Below are 24,923 nucleotides of genomic sequence, written 5' to 3' on the forward strand. Positions count from 1 at the left end.
GGTGTCATCTGCATGTCTGAGGTTATTGATATTTCTCCTGGCAATCTTGATTCCAGCTTGTGCTTCTTCCAGCCCAGCGTTTCTCATGATGTACTCTGCATAGAAGTTAAATAAGCAGGGTGACAATATACAGCCTTGACGTACTCCTTTTCCTATTTGGAACCAGTCTGTTGTTCCATGTCCAGTTCTAACTGTTGCTTCCTGACCTGCATACAAATTTCTCAAGAGGCAGGCCAGGTGGTCTGGTGTTCCCATCCCTTCCAGAATTTTCCATAGGTTATTGTGATCCACACAGTCAAAGGCTTTGGCCTAGTCAATAAAGCAGAAATAGATGTTTTTCTGGAACTCTCTTGCTTTTTCCATTATCCAGCGGATGTTGGCAATTTGCTCTCTGGTTCCTCTGCCTTTTCTAAAACCAGCTTGAACATCTGGAAGTTCACGGTTCACATATTGCTGAAGCCTGGCCTGGAGAATTTTGAGCATTACTTTACTAGTGTGTGAGATGAGTGCAATTGTGTGGTAGTTTGAGCATTCTTTGGCATTGCTTTTCTTTGGGATTTGAATGAAAATTGACCTTTTGCAGTCTTGTGGCCACTGCTGAGTTTTCCAAATTTGTTGGCATATTGAGTGCAGCACTTTCACAGCATCATCTTTCAGGATTTGAAATAGCTCAACTGGAATTCCATCACCTCAACTAGCTTTGTTTGTAGTGATACTTTGTAAGACCCACTTGACTTCACATTCCAGGATGTCTGGCTCTAGGTGAGTGATCACACCATCGTGATTATCTGGGTCGTGAAGATCTTTTTTGTACAGTTCTTCTGTGTATTCTTGCCACCTCTTCTTAATATCTTCTGCTTCTGTTAGGTCCATACCATTTCTGTCCTTTATCAAGCCCATCTTTGCATGAAATGTTCCCTTCGTATCTCTAATTTTCTTGAAGAGATCTCTAGTCTTTCCCATTCTGTTGTTTTCCTCTGTTTTTTTGCATTGACCCGTGAGGAAATCTTTCTTATCTCTTCTTGCTATTCTTTGGAACTCTGCATTCAGATGCTTATATCTTTCCTTTGCTCCTATGCTTTTCACTTCTCTTCTTTTCACAGCTATTTGTAAGGCCTTCCCAGAAAGCCATTTTGCTTTTTTGCATTTCTTTTCCATGGGGATGGTGTTGATCCCTGTCTCCTGTACAATGTCATGAACCTCATTCCATAGTTCATCAGGCACTCTATCTATCAGATCTAGGCCCTTAAATATATTTCTCCCTTCCACTGTATAATCATAAGGGATTTGTTTAGGCCATACCTGTATGGTCTAGTGGTTTTCCCTACTTTCTTCAATTTAAGTCTGAATTTGGCAATAAGGAGTTCATGGTCTGAGCCACAGTCGGCTCCTGGTCTTGTTTTTGCTGACTGTATAGAGCTTCTCCATCTTTGGCTGCTAAGAATATAATCAATCTGATTTCGGTGTTGACCATCTGGTGATGTCCACGTGTAGAGTCTTCTCTTGTGTTGTTGGAAGAGGGTGTTTATTATGATCAGTGCATTTTCTTGGCAAAACTCTATTAGTCTTTGCCCTGCTTCATTCCGTATTCCAAGGCCAAATTTGCCTGTTACTCCAGGTGTTTCTTGACTTCCTACTTTTGCATTCCAGTCCCCTATAATGAAAAGGACATCTTTTTTGGGTGTTAGTTCTAAAAGGTCTTGTAGGTCTTCATAGAACCGTTCAACTTCAGCTTCTTCACCGTTACTGGTTGGGGCATAGTCTTGGATTAATATGATATTGAATGATTTGCCTTGGAAATGAACAGAGATCATTCTGTCGTTTTTGAGATTGCATCCAGGTACTGCATTTCGGACTCTTTTGTTGACCATGATGGCTATTCCATTTCTTCTGAGGGATTCCTGCCCACAGTAGTAGATATAATGGTCATCTGAGTTAAATTCACCCATTCCAGTCCATTTTAGTTCACTGATTCCTAGAATGTCGACATTCACTCTTGCCATCTCTTGTTGACCACTTCCAATTTGCCTTGATTCATGGACCTGACATTCCAGGTTCCTATGCAGTATTGCTCTTTACAGCATCGGACCTTGCTTCTATCACCAGTCACATCCACAGCTGGGTATTGTTTTTGCTTCGGCTCCATCCCTTCATTCTTTCTGGAGTTATTTCTCCACTGATCTCCAGTAGCATATTGGGCACCTACTGACCTGGGGAGTTCCTCTTTCAGTATCTTATCATTTTGCCTTTTCATACTGTTCATGGGGTTCTCAAGGCAAGAATACTCAAGTGGTTTGCCATTCCCTTCTCCAGTGGACCACATTCTGTCAGATCTCTCCACCATGACCTGCTCATCTTGGGTTGCCCCACGGGCATGGCTTAGTTTCATTGAGTTAGACAAGGCTGTGGTCCTAGAGTGATTAGATTGACTAGTTTTCTGTGAGTATGGTTTCAGTGTGTCTGCCCTCTGATGCCCTCTTGCAACACCTACCGTCTTACTTGGGTTTCTCTTACCTTGGGCATGGGGTATCTCTTCATGGCTACTCCAGCAAAGCGCAGCCGCTGCTCCTTACCTTGGACAAGGGGTATCTCCTCACCACCGCCCTTCCTGACCTTCAGTGTGGGATAGCTCCTCTAGGCCCTCCTCCTCCCGCGCAGCCACTGCTCCTTGGACGTGGGGTTGGTCCTCCCAGCCGCCGCCCCTGGCCTCAGGTGTTGGGGCGTGGGGTACCGCCTCCCAGCTGCTGCCCCTGGCCTCAGGCGTGGGGTTGGTCCTCCAAGCCGCAGCCCCTGGCCTCTGGCATGGGGGCATAGGGTAGCTCCTCCCGGCCGCTGCCCCTGGCCTCAGGTGTTGGGGCGTGGGGTAGCGCCTCCCAGCTGCTGCCCCTGGCCTCAGGTGTGGGGTTGGTCCTCCCAGCCGCCGCCCCTGGCCTCAGGTGTTGGGGCGTGGGGTAGCGCCTCCCAGCTGCCGCCCCTGGCCTCGGGCGTGGGGTTGCACCTCCTGGTCGCAGCCCCTGGCCTCAGGCGTGGGGGCGCTCCTTCTGGCCGCCCCTCATCTTGGACGCGGGGTAACTCCTCTCGTTCCCCATCCCTCTCCCCTGACCTTGGATGCGGGGTAGCTCCTCTCAGCCGCCCCGCCCCGACCTCGGACGTGGGGTAGCTCCTCTCAGCCGTTCCTGTGCCATCGCAGCCTGGCACTCTCAGCCACTGCCCCTGACCTCGGACGTGGGGTAACTCCTCTTGGCCGCCGCCCTTGGGGCATGGGGTCCTCCTGGCTTCTGCCCCTGACTTCAGACGTGGGGTAGCTCCTCTCGGCCGCGCTTAGTGCACCGGTCGTTGCAGCCAAGAGCCAGTTGTCACAGCCACCTGCGCTTTGTGCCCCGGTCGTCGCAGCACAAACAGTCAATCCTAAGGGAAATTAATCCTGAATATTCATTGGCAAGGCTGATGCTGAAGATGAAGCTCCAATACTTTGATCAGCCGATGGGAAGAACTGAATCATTTGAAAAGACCCTAACACTGGGAAAGATTGAAGGCAGGAGGAGAAGGGGATGACAGAGGATGAGATTGTTGGATGGCATCACCAACTCAATGGACACACATTTGAGTAAGCTCTGGGAGTTGGTGACAGATAGGGAAGCCTGGCGTGCTGCTGTCCATGGAGTCAGAGTCGGACATGACTGAGAGACTGAACTGAACAGAAAGAAGACAATCAAATGATGTCAAACTGATTAAAATAACCAATTTAGAATTATCTATCAAAGAGTTTTTGTTTATATAGAATAATTAGAATATAATGAAAACAGTATTCATTATCCTCTTAAGGGAAAACTCGTACCTGTTGAAGATAACCAGCACTAGTCTCTTCATGCCTACAGCTCCTTTGACTGAAAATTCTTTTTGAACAATGGGCTTATTGTTTTTAATCTGCCTTTTAAACTTATTTTAAATTATTCTCTCATATCTATAAATATTCATCTATACCATAATTTTAAAAGGATGAATAATATTCCAGTGCATATCCCAGCTTTCTCTTTATAAATGTAGCTTATTTAATTTTTTTTTTATTTTGCATCATTATCAATATCTTGTTCCATATTTATTTCTTAAAACTATTCTTTAGAAATGGGCTTGCTTAGTTTAAGTTTATTGTCTATGCAAAAGCTTTTGACTGTGTGGATCAATAAACTGTGGATCATTCTGAAAGAGATGGGAATACCAGACCACCTGACCTGCCTCTTGAGAAACCTGTATACAGGTCAGGAAGCAACAGTTAGAACTGGACATGGAACAACAGACTGGTCCAAATAGGAAAAGGAGTACGTCAAGGCCATGTGTTTTCACTCTGCTTATTTAACTTATATGCAGAGTACATCATGAGAAACACTGGGCTGGAAGAAACACAAGCTGGAATCAAGATTGCCAGGAGAAATATCAATCACCTCAGATATGCAGATGACACCACCCTTATGGCAGAAAGTGAACAGGAACTAAAGAGCCTGTTGATGAAAGTGAAAGAGGAGAGTGAAAAAGTTGGCTTAAAGCTAAACATTCAGAAAACGAAGATCATGGCATCTGGTGTCATCACTTCATGGCAAATAGGTTGGGAAACAGTGTCAGACTTTATTTTTCTGGGTTCCAAAATCACTGCAGATGGTGATTGCAGCCATGAAATTAAAAGACGCTTACTCCTTGGAAGGAAAGTTATGACCAACCTAGATAGCATATTAAAAAGCAGAGACATTACTTTGTCAACAAAGGTCCATCTAGTCAAGGCTATGGTTTTTCCAGTATTCATGTATGGATGTGAGAGTTGGACTATAAAGAAAGCTGAGCACCAAAGAATTGATGCTTTTGAACTGTAATGTTGGAGAAGACTCTTGAAAGTCCCTTGGACTGCAAGGAGATCCAACCAGTCCATCCTAAAGGAGATCAGTCCTGGGTGTTCACTGAAAGGACTGATGTTGAAGCTCAAACTCCAATACTTTGGCCACCTGATGCAAAGAGCTGACTCATTTGAAAAGACCCTGACGCTGGGAAAGATGGAGGGCAGGAGGAGAAGGGAACAACAGAGGATGAGATGGTTGGATGGCATCACTGACTCAATGGACATGAGTTTGGGTAAACTCCGGGAGTTGGTGATGGACACGGAGGCCTGGCGTGCTATGGTTCATGGGTTCACAAAGAGTTGGACACCACTAAGTGACTGAACTAAACTGAGTTCAATTTTAGGCATATTTCCTACCTTATGTATTTCTTTACGCCCTCTTCCTATGACTCATTTTACTTGACCTCTCTGTACCATATTATATTCTACCAAGTTTTGACACTTTCCTTTCATTTGGTTAATACATTGAGAAAATAGTTGCTGAATTCCTACTAAGTGCTGCACTGCTATATATGGTCTGTTTGGGCGAATCGTATGACGTTTGTCTCTATTTCTGGAGTTCTTTTTATGAGTCATTTTGGTGACTTTTCCTCTTTTACTACCTACCTTTCTAACTGAATTCTAGAGTATGTCTTTAGTCCTTTACCCATTTTTTAAAATTATTATTATTTTTTTTATTTTCTACAGTGGTTTCAATGTTCACTTCTTTACTAGCTAACTTTGTATCTTTCTATCTGTCCTCTGTGCTATCTCTTGACCACACGTCCAGATTTTATTGACCATTTGGATATGCACACACAAGTTTGGGCTTCCCTGGTGACTCAGCTGGTAAAGAATCTGCCTGCATTGCAGTAGACCCTAGTTCAATTCTTGGGTCAGGAAGTTCCCCAGGAGAAGGGATAGGCTACTCATTCCATTTTTCTTGGGCTTCCCTGGTGACTCAGATGGTTAAGAATCTGCCTGCAGTGTGACCCCTGGGTTGGGAAGATCCCCTGCTGGAGGACATGGCAACCCACTCCAGTATTCTTGCCTGGAGAATCCCCATAGACAAAGAAGCCTGCTGGTCTATAGTGCATAGGGTCTCAAAGAGTCAGACATGACTGAGCAACTAAGCACAACACAGCACACCACACAAGTTCAGCAAACTTGTTATATTCAAAAGCTGTACTCTGTGTGCACTTAGGGAAATCCGAACAGTTGCCAGCTTCAGGAGATCCCAGAGCACTTTCTGAAACTATGATGTGAATTTGGTACGTAGCTCAAATGAGGAGACTTTCCACAGCCCCTGCTCACTCTTTTTGCTGCTCACTAGTTTTATGGGCAAACTGACCTTGCCCCCTTTTTTATTCTTCATAAACGGTTATAGTTGTATCAGAATCTTTAAGCTCCAGATTTGTAGGTGTGGTTAGTGTGCTTGTAATTCATGTCTCATTGTTGGGTTTGATCAAATGGCATGGAACTGGGTATTGCATTTTTACTAGCTAATTTGTGTGTACTAATCAGAAGGAAATCTTCTGTATTGGATTTTTGTATTGTTTGGTTAAGTAAAATATACACCATGCATTTGATTAAAGTTGATAAAAGTATAACATGTAATTTATGGTGATGCATTTTTGAAAATAGTTAAAATGTTATTAGAAATCTGTTGTTTCAGTGTATTCAAGAAAGAAATACTAGGGAAAAAATGTCAGGGTGAAGAGAAGAGGCGTGTGACTGCTAGCATGAGGAAAGCATTGAACATTTTTGGACTTCATTCAAGTAGAGATGATAGCTAAGAGTATACTGCCCAGAACCATTCTGGTAGCCTGGACAAGTGCCCATTTGCTCACATTAATGATATGATGGTGATGATTAAAAAGTGAGGTACAAAGAATGTGATAATTAAGAACAGGGAATTATTCTGGTGTTGAGATTTGATTTGGGTCATTAGCAAATTCATGGGGGAATAAACTATGTTCAAAATACATCCCAAACCTAGTGAAAAGTTTAGGCCCAAATTTGAGGCCATTTTATTCCTTGCTGCTGCTGCTAAGTCACTTCAGTCATGTCCGACTCTGTGCGACCCCAGAGATGGCAACCCACCAGGCTCCCCCGTCCCTGGGATTCTCCAGGCAAGAACACTGGAGTAGGTTGCCATTTCCTTCTCCAGTGCATGAAAGGGAAAAGTGAAAGTGAAGTCGCTCAGTCGTGTCCGACTCTTCGGGATCCCATGGACTGCAGCCCACCAGGCTCCTCTGTTCATGGGATTTTCCAGGCAAGAGTACTGGAGTGGGCTGCCATCGCCTTCTCCAATTTTATTCCTTGAAACAGTTCAAATAAACATTCGTATTAAGTAAACATTGATTTTTACTTCCAGAAATGAATTGAAACTCAGAATGTTTGGTTGGATTTTAAAAATAAATTTGTCTATCAGATCAGATCAGTCGCTCAGTCGTGTCCAACCCTTTGCGACCCCATGAATCACAGCACGCCAGGCCTATAGACACACATTCTTTTAAACTTACAAATATTATAATGGGTATTAACTTGGCATTATCCAGGCTCAAGTGCCACAGTTTCTGATTTGAAATTCTAAAATTCTAAGAATTCATTTGCTATGTGCATCTAATCTTAACCTCAAGTGATGAGATTCTTTGTAGTCTTTATTTAGCCTGCCTAATTTGAATATCAATATATTTTGCCAAAAAATATTAATATGCTTGATATGAGGTATTGCTCCAGACTCCATGTATACTGTTTTGTTGCTAAGTGCATAAAAATTTAAATTCTTGGTCCTGAGGTTTATGGATAAGGAATTATAGACCTTTACATCGTAACTTTGCAATTTTTAAGCCACTGAAATTTTTAAGGGGAGGGAGACTTTTGGGAAAGAAAAATTATGTAATGTGTAGTATGTGAAAATCCAACTTTTCAGTGGTGTAAGATCCATTTCCACACTAGGTTGGGAGGCTGTCTTTGCATCTGAGGCAGAACAGTGTATCTTCCTTGTTCAGAGCAGGGCTTATGGCTCAGCTGCATTACTCTCATTATCCCAACTCATTTAGGGCAAATGGGCTCTCCTTGAGTCAGCCCTCACGGGGAACCTCACAGAGGCTCACAGCATGACTAGCGTGAGCTGGTTCACCTCACAGCTTGATCACATTGTTAGTGAAAACAATCTGGCCTAGTTATCTTTGGTTATAACTAGATTATGCTAGTTATGCTTATTGATACAGAGTCAAGGATATATTGATATCTCCTGACAATATGATTTGACAACCTTGAATCTGCTGGATTAAAGCTCAAGTGACAGAATGTCTACCTCAAGTTTTAGACCTTATTCTAGCCTTTAGGTCACCTAAAATTGAGAGTTAGGGATTACTTGATATGAATCAGAGAAGCATACCCAAATATTGTCGGGGTTGTTGCTAAAATTCACAGAGTCATGCATTATGTCACTTCTTTGGTGGTAAATAGTGTAAGATTTAATAATACATCATGTATCTTGCATGTGATATCTTGACATTTTAGGCCACTAGAACTCAGAAACTTCACTGAGATGGCCATGAGTTTTTTGGATATCTCTCTCTGGCACACCTACTCTAAAACATGTAGAAGACAAGCTATGTCCTTTTCACAACGTATCATCAGTAGAGTAGTTTTTCATGATAATTTGAGGGATGATAGGACTAAATTTTGATAAAAGAAAGGATGTGTTACTGTCCATGTTGAATGAAAGCAAGCTGCTCTTGCTTTTCACATTAGCCAAATTAGCAGTATCTTACCACTGAGAGGGCTTCCCTTGTGGCTCAGCTGGTAAAGAATCTGCCTGCGATGCGGGAGACCTGGGTTGGGAAGATCCCCTGGAAAAGGGAAAGGCTACCACTCCAGTATTCTAGCCTGGAGAATTCCATGGGCTGTATAGTCCATGGGATCACAAAGAGTCGGACACAACCAAGTGACTTTTACTTACCAGTGAAAGATTTTGATAATACACTGGTGTAAAGAGACTTCATCTTGATTATGTCTTTTGTTACATATAATGAACAGATACCCGAAGGCAGGAAACATGCACACTGAGCAATGCTGTATAAAATGTCTGATAGAGATAGGGGCTTAGTCTTCAGTGCCTGAGGTAAGATGAGAAAGATGTTATTAGATATCATCAATAAACCTGACTCAAATAAGGCAATAGATTTGATTATCCCCACAGCTGTACAAATGCTTTCATGGAATTACTGAAGGGTTGAATCCTTCCCCACTTTAAATAATTGTGTTACGCCTCCAAAAGCTTCGCTATAGGCAAACAAACTCTTATGTCTCACTGCCTTCAACCAGCAACACCATATCCCTGGGATACTAGACTGTTTGGGTTCCTGGGAACCGTAAGACTATAATAATGTGGGTAATATTTGCACATTGTTTAGAATTGTAGGAAATAGAGAATGAGGGAACAGCTAAGGTCTGTGATTACTGTCTGTCTTTTGGTGTACAGAAACTTCTCTTATTTTGATAAAAGTAACCTATAATGCCTAAATAACAACCTAAGGGAGTTTGTGTCTGGAGTAGGTAGAATCAGTCTACTTCTAACTGTGTTCTGAGAGAGACACATACATATACACGGACACTTCTGAAATTTCTTCTGTGAAACTGTTGATATCTTTATATTAACTTTGTTATTGCTACTTAATCTGTTTATAAAAAACTGAAAATATGCCATTAAAACATTTATCTAGTTTACTCTTGAATTTGGATTCATCTTGGATAATTGTTGATTATCTTTGAACTACTTCTTGATATAACCAACTTTATACATGAAATAAGCAGAATTTTTTTTCTTAACTTTGGGAAATATGGGTCGGAGTCAACAAAAATTGAGCTTAATGATTTGTTATTTGCAAGCCTAATAAAATGTAAGTTTTGAGACATGTTTTTCTGATCACTTTTTAAAAATTAATGGATATGAAATTTGCCCACTCCAATTCACTTCGTAAACCTAGCTTTAATGTCATGGTTAGGCTAAAAAGATGTCCTTACTCAAGTGACTCTTCCATATTTACTGTAGCTGCTAGCTTATACAGATATGCTGATGTAATTAATGAACCCATTAAGATCTGTTTATTAGATGATTACATGATTGAGTAGTAAATGGCATTTATTGTCAGGGCTTTATACATGATTATTAAAGTATGCATTCTTTCACTGATGTTTTTAATTTGCTCATATTGCATATATATTTATACTTCATATGAATAAAATGCTATACTTTTTCACATTACCCACCCTAGCATAACATAAGTTTTAAATGAAATATTAAAAATGCAAATACTACATAAAACATGAGCTTAACAAGGTGTTGTAAATTAAATGTCTATATAAAATCCCAGTCAAGTAAACAGAAAACTTACTAGTACTACACATTTGTTGGTCATGACTGCCTCCCTTCTTGCTAATGGGTAAACACTATTCTGACTTATGCTATTTACTACTTTGATTTATTTCTATTTTTTACTACTTATTTTTGTATTTCCAAAAAACACATTTTAATTTTTTTGCTTTTTGTTCTTTATTTTAGTTTTAGCATAGACTATATCCTGTCACATCTGACCTCTTAAATGTAGCATTATGTTTCTAAGGTCAATGCTCATTGCCATATAATATGCCATTAGCAGGCATAGACTGTGTTTTGTTTATATATTATGCTACTACCAGACTTTGGGGTATTTACAGTTCTTCAGTTTTAGCTGTCATAAACAACTTGCTCCACGTGGAACATAGAGCAACATATCTCTGTGTACATACATATACATAAATTTTTTGTGTTACAGAAAAGATACCTAAATATTCAAAGAGGTTTCTGAACTTCTGTTCTATTCAGTTAGATTTTTGTTCATCTTTGTGCAAATATTGCATTGTTTTAATTACTATAGCTTTATCATATGTTACAGTAATTATAGGGTGATTCCTTCTACTTCGTTGTTTTTCAAGCATCTTGGCTACTTTTAGTACTTTTCTTTCCATGTAAAGTTTAATATCACCTTGTCACACAAATCAACCCATTGGGATTTTAATTATCATTGGATTGAATCTTTAGATCAATAATGAGTGAACTGGCATCTTTATAATGAGTTTCCAATCTGTAAACATGGCATATATCTCTATTTAAGTATTCTTTAATTACTCTCATTAGAACATTGGGTTTTGTTCCATAGGTCTTATATGTATTTTGTTAATATCTGTAGCCTTATGTTCCTTAATATATACTACAGTGCATGGCAGTATCTCCCAGTCCTTTAAGAACATGAACTCTGGAACAACATTGCCAGAATGATTTTAGACAAATTCATAACTCTCGATGCTTCCATTTCCTCATATGTGAAATGGAGACATTAACTATACCTTCCTCGGAATTACTGTGAGACTAAATATGTCACATAAATCTAGAACTGGTAGTGAAAGTCGCTCAGTAGTATCTGATTCTTTGAAACCCCATGGACTATACTGTCCATGGAATTCTCCAGGCCAGAATACTGGAGTGGGTAACCTTTCCCTTCTCCAGGAGATCTTCCCAACCCAGGGATCAAACCCACATCTCCCTCATAGCAGGCAGAATTCTTTACCAGCTGAATGACCAGGGAAGCCCAAGCATCTGTTAAATGTCTGAGATTGTATAGATGTACAAATTATCAATTCATTTAATTATTCTGTTTTAAATACTTTTAGTTTGTTAGTGGAGGCATTTTGTTGAACTCTAACCAGAAGCCTTGTATCTTAAAATAACACACATTTATCTCAGTTTCTGTCAAGGTACACCCTTTTGCATAGTCTCACAAGGCTGCAATCAAGGTGTCAGATGGGGCTATGATCTCATTTGAAGCTCAAGTAGGAACGATCTGTTTCTAAACTCATGGATTGTTGACAGAATGTAAAATCCTCATGATTTTAGCACAGAGGGTCTTGTTTTCTTGCTGCTTAGAGCCCAGAAGCCCTTGCCAGTGTAAGTGTGCCATCAGTTCTTCCTTGTCACTTGGTTTTCCCCAACATAGCTGCTTGCTTCTTCAAAGCCAACAGAAGAAAGAGACACTCCACCAAGAATGGCATAGTCTTATGTAATCACATTCAGGTAATTCCATCTGTCCAATCACCTTTAACTACTCTGACTAGAAGCAAGACACAGATCCTGCGTACATTCTAGAGAAGAGAATCACACAAAGACATAAGTACCAGGAGGGTGGGATCATGAGGACCACCCTAAGTGTCTACCTGCCACAGAGCCATTTTTTCTAATAAATAGATCCTCTACTGACAATACCCTGTTTTAAGCTACTGCCTTATCTAAATTATCACTATATCTTTTTCTACACTGGTACCTCTGCTTCTGTCCCTGCCTAATTTTGGCCTGTTCTGTACGCAGCAGTCAGAGTGATCCCAGTAAAATGCAAATCAAGTAATCTCAATTCTATACTTACCAAGTTCCTCATATTATCAGGATGAGTGGCTTAAAGCTCAACATTCAGAAAACGAAGCTCAGGGCATCCGGTCCCATCACTTCATGGGAAATAGATGGGGAAACAGTGGAAATAGTGTCAGACTATTTTTTGGGGCTCCAAAATCACTGCAGATGGTGATTGCAGCCATGAAATTAAAAGACGCTTACTCCTTGGAAGGAAAATTATGACCAACCTAGATAGCATATTCAAAAGCAGAGACGTTACTTTGCTAACAAAGGTTCGTCTAGTCAAGGCTATGGTTTTTCCTGTGGTCATGTATGGATGTGAGAGTTGGACTGTGAAGAAGGCTGAGCAATGAAGAATTTATGCTTTTGAACTGTGGTGTTGGAGAAGACTCTTGAGAAGTCCCTTGGACTGCAAGGAGATCCAACCAGTCCATTCTGAAGGAGATCAGCTCTGGGATTTCTTTGGAAGGAATGATGCTAAAACTGAAACTCCAGTACTTTGGCCACCTCATGTGAAGAGTTGACTCGTTGGAAAAGACTCTGATGCTGGGAGGGATTGGGGGCAGGAGGAGAAGGGGACGACAGAGGATGAGATGGCTGGATGGCATCACTGACTCAATGGACATGAGTCTGAGTGAACTCCGGGAGATGGTGATGGACAGGGAGGCCTGGCGTGCTGCGATTCATGGAGTCGCAAAGAGTCGGACACGACTGAATGACTGAACTGAACTGACTGACTGATAGTAAGGTGCAGACTTCCTACAGTGACCTTAGAGTCCTGTATGATCTTGACCCCTAATTTTACTCTAACCTCATCTCCAAATACTTCTCCTTTGCTTATTCCACTTCAGCTACATTGGCTTCCTTGTGCTCAGTTGCTTAGTCATTTCCGACTATAGCCGGCCAGGCTCCTCTGCCCATGAAATTTTCCAGGAAAGAACCCCTGGAGTGGGGAGCCACTTCCTATTCCAGGGGATCTTCCCAACCTAGGGGTTGAACTCGTGTCTCTTGCATCTCCTGCTTTGGCGGTAGATTCTTTACCTCTAGCACCACATTGACTCCTTTCCTGTTCTTCAAACAGGCACGTGTGCTCTCAGCTTTAGTCACTAGCTCAAGCTGTCTGCTGTCTTAGCGCATTTTTTCCTCAGATAGTCCCATGGGTTGTTTCTTTATTTCTTTTAGGCCTTTACCCAGTGTCACCTTCTTGATGAGGTCTTTCCTAACTGCCTTATTTTAAATTGGGTACAGTGATCCATCCCCATTGCTCTCTTGTTACAACTCCTTACTCATTTCCCTGCTTTAGTTGTATCAGTGCTGTGTTTTAAGTTTGTGTTTTGTTTCTTTCTCCCCTCTTCTAGTACTTTGGCATTCTGTAAGGACTGGGATTTTTGTCGATTTGTGTTCAGTGCGGTATCTTCAGCACTTAAAGCAGTAGTAGGCACTTAGTAGGTATTCAGCCAGTATTTCTTAAAATTAAGTAAATTGAATTTTGTGTCATGGGGATGAGTAGTTTCCAAATCAACGGTTTTATCATCTTCTGATAATGAACAGCATTATTTCTTTTCAGGTAACATTCTTTTTCTCATCTTTTTTGCATTGGCTTAAACTTGTAAAACAATGCTAAATAATGGACAATTTTGCTTTTCTCATTACCTCAGTGGGAATGCTTTTCCCCTTTATACTTTTGTATACTTTCAATACTCTTGCATTGAAATGAATTTGTCTCCTTAAAGAAATAACCTTTTTTTAAATTTACTCAACATTTTTTGGAAAATATGGAGTAGACTGTGAAATGTTGAATCTTAAATCAAGGCGCTTTTAGGCATCTGGTCAGATGATTATATGATTATTTTCTATTACATATGGATGTCATGAATTACCTCAGGAGATATTTTAACATTAAGCTAGCCTTTTCTTCCTGGAATGAACTGTATTTGATCATAGTATGCTGTTCTTTTAATTTACTGCTGGATCAAATTTGTGAAACTCTCCATTATTCCTAGTATTTGATTTTAAAAGTAAGATTTTAAAAGTCTTCCCTCATTTGTTAAAGTTTCTATTTGCTGTTGCTGCTGCTGCTGCTAAGTCGCTTCAGTCGTGTCCGACTCTGTGCAACCCCATAGACGGCAGCCCACCAGGCTCCCCCATCCCTGGGATTCTCCTGGCAAGAACACTGGAGTGGGTTGCCATTTCCTTCTCTGAAAGTTTCTATTTACTCATTCTCTAATGAGAATTCAGTCCAGGCATGCATGTGCTTTCACAGATGCTCTAACTCACCTTGGATCTTCTCATTGTTCATCTAGATTCTATGGACTCCTCCTTTCAAATCATAAACTAGAGGATGCTGAGGTTATTTTCACTACCCGTTCACTGATTTAATAGCCTGAAGAAAGTAGAAAGGTTACTAGATGCACCCTAAATCTTTATAGCTTAAAGCCTTATTACTTAGTTTCCCACAACTTGATTCTTATTTTTCTAACAAAACATCTAGAGTTATCCTTAGTGTTTTTCTTATTTTTGCTCCAAATATTCAGTCTATCAGGAAATTCTATCTGCTCCTGACATATTTAAAATTCCTTTATATATTTGCATCTGTTTGTATTTTCTTTTGTTTATTCATGTCATTGCTGCTGCTGCTGCTAAGTCGCTTCAGTTGTGTCCAACTGTGCAGCCCCATAGACGGCAGCCCACCAGGCTCCCCCGTCCCTGGGATTCTCCAGGCAAGAACACTGGAGTGGGTTGCCATTTCCTTCTCCAATGCATGAAAGTGAAAAGTGAAAGTGAAGTCTCTCAGGCATGTCCGACTCTTAGTGACCCCATGGACTGCAGCCCACCAGGCTCCTCCGTCCATGGGATTTTCCAGGCAAGAGTACTGGAGTGGGGTTGCCATTGCCTTCTCCCATTCATGTCATTACTACAGGTTAAAAATTATCACAGTTTTGTAATGTGTGTTAATATCTGATTTTAGACTTCCTCCCAGTGTGGTTTCATTGTCCTGCTGGTGTTGAATGTTGCTATGGATATGTCTGAGAGCAGCTTGATTCCCTGCCCCCAGCCCCACCTCTCTTAGTGACTCTTCCTGGATACCCCAGTGGTCTTTCTTTCTCTAAGTGTAGTAGCTTTACTAAGCTCTGTCTCAGTGTTGACTCTTCTGATTTCAGTTGACTTATGGACATGCTGTCACTTTATATACTTAGATTTGTGGTGATTTTTTCTTGGAAAGAATTTTACTAGTATCTCTAAAGGTGTGTCCTGTTAGGTTATTTCTGTGTCCTGTTAGGTTGAAGAGAAATCTTCAAACGATAATTTGAACTCTTTGTTTTCATTATATTTTTCATACTTTTCTGTTCCCTATAACATTTATTCTGCTTTTAGCAGCATCTGTCCTTTTTTGCTATTTGTAGTTGTGCTTTAATTCCTACGACACTTTCATTTCTTCTGCTTCTTTCCTTAGCTCTGCCAGTTCATGTTTTATTTTTTCTGGTTGTTTTGCTGCTTCTTCCCTGTGCTTATACAGCTCTACTTTGTGCAAAGAACTTGTTGGACACTATTGCTTTACATTAAACGTTTTAAATAAAGAGATAATTGATGTATAATATTCTGTAAGTTATACAGCCTGTTGCTCTAATACATTTTATTTAACTTAAAAATTACAGACAATTGTTTGGTCGTAGTTTTCAAGTTATAATGACAGCTCTCCGTGTGTATGTGTGTGTGTGTGTTTGCCATCTGCTCATCCTCTTATTTCATCCTTTTTCTTGGAGCACCTTTGGATGCATCCTGTGATATTTCTTTTTGGAGGGATGTGAGTTTTTTCATCAGCTATTATTGGTATGGTCATATTCCCAATTAGTTGAACTCTTTCTGTGGGCCTAAGTTTTGGGATTTGTGTATGTTTTTGTGTTGTCCCTGCCAATCTCAATATGGAGGGTAGTCAGTTTTAACTATTAATAATTGTCTCTATAACCTATAACCAGTAACTAGTAATTGATTTGTCTGTGACTCCACCTTCTACCTGTTTGTTTTATTATAGGAACCATAATAGGACCAGGGATTTTCCTGCTTCTGTCTCATGTATTCTGTTTCCATTGTTGCAAACAGAGGATTAGGTTTTTCATCTGAGTATACTCATTTTTAAAAATTTTTTTTATGAATTTGGGGGGGAAATTAATCTTTTTATTTTTCATTGGCAGCCATGATGTCCTTTCTTAGTTTCTTTCCTCCCATAGTCATCTTTGCCCAAGTTTGACTGCTCTTGACTGTCCTTCAGCTCATTTTGTAGCTAAATATTTTTATAATCTTTTCTTTCCTTCTCAATTCTTGGGGTTATTTTTAGACTTAGAGAAGGGAAATACCAATTTATACTACCATTTTAAACCAGAAGTCTAAGTAGTTTTTTTTGTTTATCTAGCACAAATATTTTTACTTTTATAAACTAAATATGAAACATTATCTAAATTGATGATAGTAGATTTTCTCTTAGTTTTGTATGCATTTGGTCATTTTCAATAGGTTCTGGGGAGTGATATTGAATTGCTCTTAAATGCGTCCATCAGATATTTTTCTGAAGATGCTATCGAATAGGTAAAGCATGTGATTGCACCAAAATTGAAAAACTATAAAAGATGTACTGTGAGAAATATATTCCCTTAGTCTGTCAGATTACACCCCCACCCCATCTAACAGTTCTTGCCAGTTTCATTCTGTTCTTGGAGAGAAATTCTATCTAAAAACAAATATGTATTTACATGTATATTTAAATGTTTCTCAGTTTTTGTTCAAATGCTATCACTGTACACATTTTGTTCCTCTGCTTTTTTACTTAACATACCTTGGAGATAATTTCTGTATTACTCAAAAATACGCTTTTACAGTTTTTGGTTGTATCATGTCAAGACAGAATCTTCACATTTGTTTTTCTTTTTAATTTATAACTTCCTTTACCCCCTCTTTTTAAAGTGAACCTTCTTTTTCTTTTCTTTTTTTCCTGAAGAAATACATAATGTGCAGAAGTCTCCAAATTCTAGCTTTGGGGTTGACTCTTTCTCCCTTGGATGTCTTTTTACATATTTCTCTGAGCCTTATATTTCCTATACATTGATAATGAGATATCTTGGATTGGTTAGTTTCAGGTTCAGTTTTCTTGGCAAGAATATTTCATAGATGGTACACTGTACATCCTCTTGCATCACAGTAGGAGCCACCTGATTTCTATGTTTAGTGATGTTAAGATAGATCAGTATGTTTAGGTGTTTTCAGCTCTTTCTGACCGTTATAAAGTTAGCCATTGACATTTCACCTGGTGAACATTTCCTGGATTGATAGCGAAAAAATTCTGTCATTCCTTCTATATTTTATTTGGTGTAAAGTGATGGCAATCTGTAGTTTTTATAGATTTGCTAATGTTCCCTATTTTTTAAAGAGCACTGTCTTTTTTAATAGTTGTATTTATTTATTTATGGCTGTGCTGGGTCCTCGTTGCTGCTTGGGCTTTTCTCTAGTTGCAGCAAACGAGGGCTGCTCTCTAGTTGCTGTGCATGGGCTTCTTGTGGTGGCTTCTCTTATAGAACAAGAGTGAGTGGCTTCAGTTGTTGTAGCCCACAGGCTCAGTAGTTGTGGTGTATGGGCTTAGTTGCTCCACGGCATGTGGAATCTTCCCAGGTGAGGGATTGATTCATGTCTTTTGCATTGGCAGGGTGGATTCTTTACTGCTGAGCCACCAGGGCAGACCCCTTAATTTTTAAATTATTAGTTGAGAAGGTTCCTAGATTTAAATCAATTTTTAACATAGATTAGAAATTACCCATGGTCTTTAAATAGTATTTCAATAAGAAAATCTTTTGAAGTCAGTTATTTAAAATATATGTGAAATAACTGCATAATTTTACTTACAAAACTTGTGGTTCCATGTATAGGTGTTTGAGACACCAAGAGACTCTCTAAACTTTTAGGATGTATTTTAGAATATCTATTTTTATTGTTCCTTTTTATATAGGTTGTTAAGTGTGGTATGCTGTGATCTAGACACTCTTCTTCTGTTGGAGGCTCAGTATCAAGTATCTGAATTGTTACTAAATGCTCAAGAAGAAAATACCTTAGAAACCTCTGAAAGTCACAGGTAAAAAAAAAAAAATACTAAGACAGAATAATAGTTTTCTTTACAAATATTCTGTTAAGACAGTAATTTCGGTACAGTTTATTTCATGTTTTCCATTATTTTAATTCAGTAGATTTAAATAAGAGTAAAAAGCAATTAAAGCATAAATATCAGTTAAAAAGATTGTGAATGACGTTTTTGGAAATGGCTTGCAGAGTACTGCTTTCTAAGTTTCTGTTTAGTTTTTTATGTTTTAGTTAAGTACTGACTTTATTAAGTTGTGTCACCTTTAAATTCAGACTACATGAGAAAGATGACCCATTAAACAAAATGTCTGATTTTTGTGTCTCTTGTAGAGGCAATTTTTACTTCATTTTCTTAATTATGTTAGTTCACAGTCATAAATTCTGATTATTATGAAACGATGTTATGGTAATATCTTGAAAACTTTTTTCTACTAAAATGTCATACTTGACATTACCTTGAATTGGTTGACATATGCTGGATACACATTCAATAGCTGGCATTATTTTTGTGTCCGTAATCTTTAAAAAAAGTGTTCCTCCACCCTAGCTAGGCCTTGGAAAAGTAGTATAGATCAGGCTATATTGCTGAATGCTCTAGTTTTGATATAGAGGATAGTATTAACAGCTGCAGGAAGTGTGGAGGATGCAAAGTTTAGAATTTGAAATAGGATACTTGTCCTAGAACTTACAGCAGAAAGCAAAAAGAAACTAAAGAGCCTCTTGATGATGGTGAAAGAGGAGAATGAAAAAGCTGGTGTGAAACTCAGCATTCAAAAAACTAAGATCATGGCATACTGTCCCATCACTTCATCGCAAAAAGAAGGGGGAAAAGTGAAAACAATGATGGGTTTTATTTTCTTGGACTCCAAAATCACTGTGAATAATGACTGCAGCCATGAAATTCAAAGATGCTTGCTCCTTGGAAGGAAAGCTGTGACAATCCTAGGTGGTGTATTAGAAAGCAAAGACATCACTTTGCCAGCAAAGGTCTGTACAGTCAAAGCTATAGTTTTTTCTGCAGTCATGTACAGATGTGAGAGTTGGACCATAAAGAAGTTTGAATGCCAAAGAATTGATGCTTTTGAACCGTGGTGCTAGAGAAGACTCTTGAGAGTCCCTCGGACTGCAGGGAGATCAAACCAGTCAATCCTAAAGGAAATCAACCTGAAAATTCATTGAAAAGACTGATGCTGAAGTTGAAGCTCCAATACTTTGGCCACCTGATGCGAAGAGCTGATTCACTGGAAAGGACCCTGATACTGGGAAAGATGGAAGGCAAAACGAGAAGGGAACAGCAGAGAATGAGATGGTTAGATATCATCACTGACTTGATGGACATGAATTTAAGTAAACTCTGGAACTTAGTGGAGGACAGAGGAGCCTGGGGTGCTACAGTCCATGGAGACACAAAAAGTCAAACACGACTTAGCAACTGAGTAACAACAACTAGAACTGAAGGGAACATTGACTAAAAATGTGGTAAAGTTGTTGTGGAAGTACTGCCTGTCTTCATGTCATTTCTTTTTGACATATAGCATTTGTTAAGAAAATATTCTTCATATCATTCATTTCATTATATCAATTATATCTCCAATTCTTTGCTCCTTAGGTCGGAAAGCTCTAGGATAAAGTGAATGTATCTCTCCCTTTTCTATAGAAACTATATTGCTTTTTTCCTTATGCATTGCACTGACATGATCTTAAAATTAAATCATATTTAATTAAGGCAGTAACAATTGGTATGTTTATTTTTCAGGGAGTTTATAATTGATAGCTTATCAGTAGAGAGAAATCATGTTCTTGTTAGAATAAATCTTATTGGTGGGCCAATGGAACGAATTTTGCCTCCAAGGTTACTGGAGAAGGTAAGTGGAGTAAAGGGAGGGGAGAATGTTTTTCGAATGCATTTTGAAGCAAGGTAGCCAACTCAAATGACAGTTAGGATACAAGTAAACAGTTCCTAATGAAAATAGTATTTTTCATGACAAGATGTCACAAGTGGTAGTTTCTGTTGCAGAGTAGGATATTATTTTATTAAAAACTTGTCATTTTCCTTGTGTGTCTTTGAATTTTTTTCACTTTTAAAAACTTTCTCCTTCATGATACTTAATTTTTATTAAAGTGAAGTGAAGTGAAGTCTCTCAGTTGTGTCCAACTCTTTGCGACCCCATGGACTGTAGCCTACCAGGCTCCGCTGTCCATGGGATTTTCCAGGCAATAGTACTGGAGTGGGTTGCCATTTCATTCTCCAGGGGATCCTCCTGACCCAGGGATCAAACCTGGGTCTCCCCCATTGTAGACAGACGCTTTACTGTTTGAGCCACATGGCTAATTTTGTTGAATTGCATTGACAATATTGAGTACCTCTTTTTTCATCAGTATCCATACAGTTTGGTTTTCTCTGGAAGGGTTTTTTGTTATTGTACTAAGGGCACTTGTTTTGACTCTTCACACCAAGAATGGTGAGGTCGAAATGATTACAGCGCAAGAGAAATAGCTTTGTGAGCAATCTGTTTATAGAATTATCAAATTGGTCTTCAGTATTTAATGTTTCTATATTTTATTTTAGTTAGTATCCATTAGAATGTTGAATTATAAGATAGCTTTTGGTTATATTACAACTCTAGAATTTATGAAACAAAAGCTAATTTAAATGTCACTTCAAAAAGTCTTAAAATTTGATATTAAACTACTTCCTAAAGTCATCTGTCTTGCTTCTTTTTTAGGGTGATGAACCATATCCTTGGCCAATGTTTTCATCATACCCTTTACCAAACTGCTATTTGTCAGACTCTGTTACAAGAAGTACTGATCTAAAACAAGGTAAAGTATTTATTTTCAAGTGCCATGTTTTAGTGCTTTTTTTATACTTTGAAAAAAAGACAAAGTAATTTGAAGACATTAATACTATTTTTCTTTCAGTTTGTACATGTGGATAGATTTATGTCTATTCCTTTGTAAGTTTTCCTTATTTCACATATTCTTTACTAAACTAATATTTATATGATGCTGAATAATTCTTATCAGAACCTTTTTTTGCTTTTTTTAAAAGGGGAATTAGTGATTTTCAATGAATTAATTCTAGATATGTAGAAGTAGCCCACCAGGCTTCTCTGTTTCTGCGCATTCTCCAAGCAAGAGTACTAGAGTGGGTTGCCATGCCCTCCTCAGAACTTTATTCAACACATTAATTTTTTTTTATACTTGTGCCACATGTAACTCCTGTATGCTCAAGAATTGAAATAGAAATGTTATATAAATATAGTAAATAAAAAAATTTTAAATGTCAGCTATTCATGACCTTTTAGAGAACAGTCAAGTAATTAGACAATTGTATAGTATTACAGTGTGATAGGAACTAAGTAGAAAATGTGTAGCCTGCTAGGATAGTTCATAAAGCAGATGCTCTTCCAAAGAACATTAAGTTTAATGTAAGACATGAGGTAGGTGTTTTCTGGGTATTAAAAGAGCATTTTTGACAGGGACCAACAGTGAGACTAAAAGGAGAAAATTGAATTAAGAAGTATAAGTAGTTCAAGGATGTGTGAAATATGATATGTGAGGACAAGCGTGACCAGAGATAAGACTTAGGTAAGCCAAGTTTAATCATAAGGCCTAGATACCTCGAGTTCAGGTGTTTAGACCTTATCATAAGAGCAATAAAAAAATCAAGCAGTTTTTAGACTTGAGAATTCTAAGATGAAATATGAAGATATTAAACCATTAATTTGAAAAGTTAACTTTTGATATTAACATGATCTTTGCATTACCGTCACACTTGCATTGGAAAAAAAATAACGTATATAATTGATTTCACTGGGTTAGGTTCCACAGTTATTATTGACAAGTAAGACATTTTTCTTCTTTCATAAAGCCATTTACCTTTCCCTATGTTTACTTACCTTAAATCAATTAATAGAGGCCATCAACTGTTAAACATTTTAATTTCTTTCCAGTGTTTAATATATAGACTATGTGTCTCACAGTTGCACAGAGGCAAACATTCTATTTTTTTTTTTTTCTCTCTCTAGAGGATAGGGAAAGAGAACTCGAGGGAATTTTAAAAGCTTTTAATATTGTCTTTTACAATTTTGCCTCTGTGTTTTTCTGTTTGACCTAATTCACAGATGTGGGGTTAAGGTTAAGCATTTTTTAAGAAAAGACCCTTGAAAGAATATCGTTTTGGACTCTTCACACTGACTTGCATCTCTCAGTGAACCCAATCTTTTACTCTTATGTTTTTCTATGCTACTTTCAGTCTTTTAGCCAGTCTTAAATATTCTGACATTCTTTCTTTAGGTTTCATTATTTACTCATCTACTCATTCCTTTATTCAACATGGTTTGTGAGTGCTGATTATCAGTTACTTCACTAAGCCCTGGAGATAAGATGAGGTGTTAACACATGGTCTGTTCTCCCTGCTCCAACCCTTCAACCCTTTTCCTTGTCTGGAAATAACATTGGTATCTTTGCTAAGTTTCACTTGGAAACAAATATATCTTTTCTTTTGAACAGCAAATTGACTCATTATCCATCTTATTTTGTGACTGCCATATTAGGTAATTTGTTTCTTCAAAGTAGTTTGATAAAAAATATGCTTTATTTGAAACTGACCAAGGCAGACAAATCAGAAAATAAGATTAAATTGATAGTTCCCTGAGAAGCTCAGAGGACTATAACTTTATTCCCTGTTCTACTCTTATAAGTGATTTAGAAAGGGGAGTAATAATAGCTTCTCTCTCTAGCCCAGAAGATCACTTGCAGAACGGTTATTAACCTCTAGTGAGCCCACAGTGCTTCCAGGCAGCCACACGGTGTGTCCCCAGTTCAGGGCACTCTCCTAGTCTCCTAGATGACTTAGTTTCAAATCTTCTCATTCATCGACCCTTCCTCACCTCTTCCCAATCTTTCTGTCAGATAACTGTTTTCCTTTTTTTCCCCCCAAACTGAGGAAATAGAAGCTATCAGCTTCCATATACTCTTGATACATATTGGCTGACTCAGCTACATCTGTACCAATTTAGGTTTTGCATTACTATGAATGAAACTGCAAATATTGCTTAAAAAGGCCAGGTTCTTCAGTTGTGCAATACATTCCATCCTCTTTATCAGCAAAGATATTGCTTCTAACAGTTCTTCCGTTTTCCTTATTGTTTCTTCATGGGATTATGGGGTTAGGGGATGGGAGCTTGGTAGAGCTTTCCACTGTAGCTTTTCCATAAGCCAACCAGCATGCTATTAATTTTTCTATATTTAAAATATCTTCTTTTGAACTTACTTTCCCTCTCTACAATTCCATTTCTGTCCTCCCACTGCAAAATTCCTTCAAGGAATTGTCTAATTTTAGTATTGTAGTTATTCTCTTTCTGTGTTCTCTTGAATCCATCCACTTGAAAGCTAATCAGGCTTTCACCCCTGCCATTCTACCAGGGTTAAATCAGTGGGTCAGATCTCAGTACTCATCCTGTTACATTTAGCATTATCACTTAACATGTTTGATGCCTCTGCTTTTTGAAACATTTTCTTATTTGGCTTTCAGAAAGTACATTATCTGATTATTCCCCCCACCCCCTTGAATTTCTAGCAAATACTTCATCTTTGTCAGATCTTTCAGGTCTCTCCAAACTCTAAACTTTGGAGTGCCCCTCAGTTCTCAGTTGTCTTTTTGTGTGTGTGTGTGCATATTCTTTTGGGGATTTCATTTAGTCTTATGACTAAAATACTGTCCAATATACACAGATTTATATCTTTAACCTGTGTCTCTAGTTGACTCTGTACTCATATCTGTTCTTTGCTAGGGTGGTTAGTAAATATATCAAATATATCAAATTTAACAACTCTGAGATAAACTTCTGATACTCTTTCAAAATCTATTCCTTTGGTACATTTCCTCATTTTAGAAATGACAACTTTGTGCTTCCGTTTCTTTAGGCAATAAAGGTGAAAACTTTTTTTGACTCTTTTTCTCTTCAGAACCCACATTTGTGAGTGAGTGAAATCGCTGTCATGTCTGACTCTTTGCAACCTCATGGACTGTAGCCCTCCAGGATCCTCCATCCATGGGATTTTCCAGAATATCCATGGGATATTTCCATCCATGGGAATATCCAAAATCCTCCATCCATGGGAATTTCCAAAATATCCATGGGATATTTCCAAGAATACTGGAATGGGTTGCCATTTCCTTCTGCAGGGGATCTTCCTGACCCAGGGATCAAACTCAGGTCTCCCACATTGCAGGCTGACTCTTTACTGGCTGAGCCATTTCTGTCGCAAATGCTCTTGATTCTCCATATCTCAAACAAAACCACTTTTCATTCATCCACTACTCACTCTCATCTCTCACTGTACTGTTTTAGTAACCTGTTCAGTTTGTTAACACAGAAGCAAGAGTAATGCTGTTGAAATGTGGTTGGATTATTTTTACTCCTCTAACTAAAACCCTCTAATGACTTCCCTATAATCTGCAAGGCCCAA

At 38.7% G+C, this 24,923-nt stretch overlaps 1 protein-coding gene across 7 annotated transcripts in view; it reads left to right on the plus strand.

The window, feature by feature from the left end:
- TBC1D32 (TBC1 domain family member 32) overlaps nucleotides 1–24,923 on the plus strand; it is a 206,220-nt gene that overhangs the window by 106,531 nt on the left and 74,766 nt on the right. For all 7 annotated transcript variants that reach the window (XM_070795892.1, XM_070795889.1, XM_070795891.1 and 4 more), the window contains 3 exons: nucleotides 18,319–18,441; nucleotides 20,203–20,311; nucleotides 21,173–21,269. In XM_070795892.1, the coding sequence (XP_070651993.1) occupies nucleotides 18,319–18,441; nucleotides 20,203–20,311; nucleotides 21,173–21,269 (329 nt within the window). The remainder of the gene's footprint in view (nucleotides 1–18,318; nucleotides 18,442–20,202; nucleotides 20,312–21,172; nucleotides 21,270–24,923) is intronic.

The sequence above is a fragment of the Bos indicus genome, chromosome 9 (genome assembly GCF_029378745.1).
Source record: "Bos indicus isolate NIAB-ARS_2022 breed Sahiwal x Tharparkar chromosome 9, NIAB-ARS_B.indTharparkar_mat_pri_1.0, whole genome shotgun sequence".
NCBI classification, from domain to species: Eukaryota; Metazoa; Chordata; class Mammalia; order Artiodactyla; family Bovidae; genus Bos; species Bos indicus.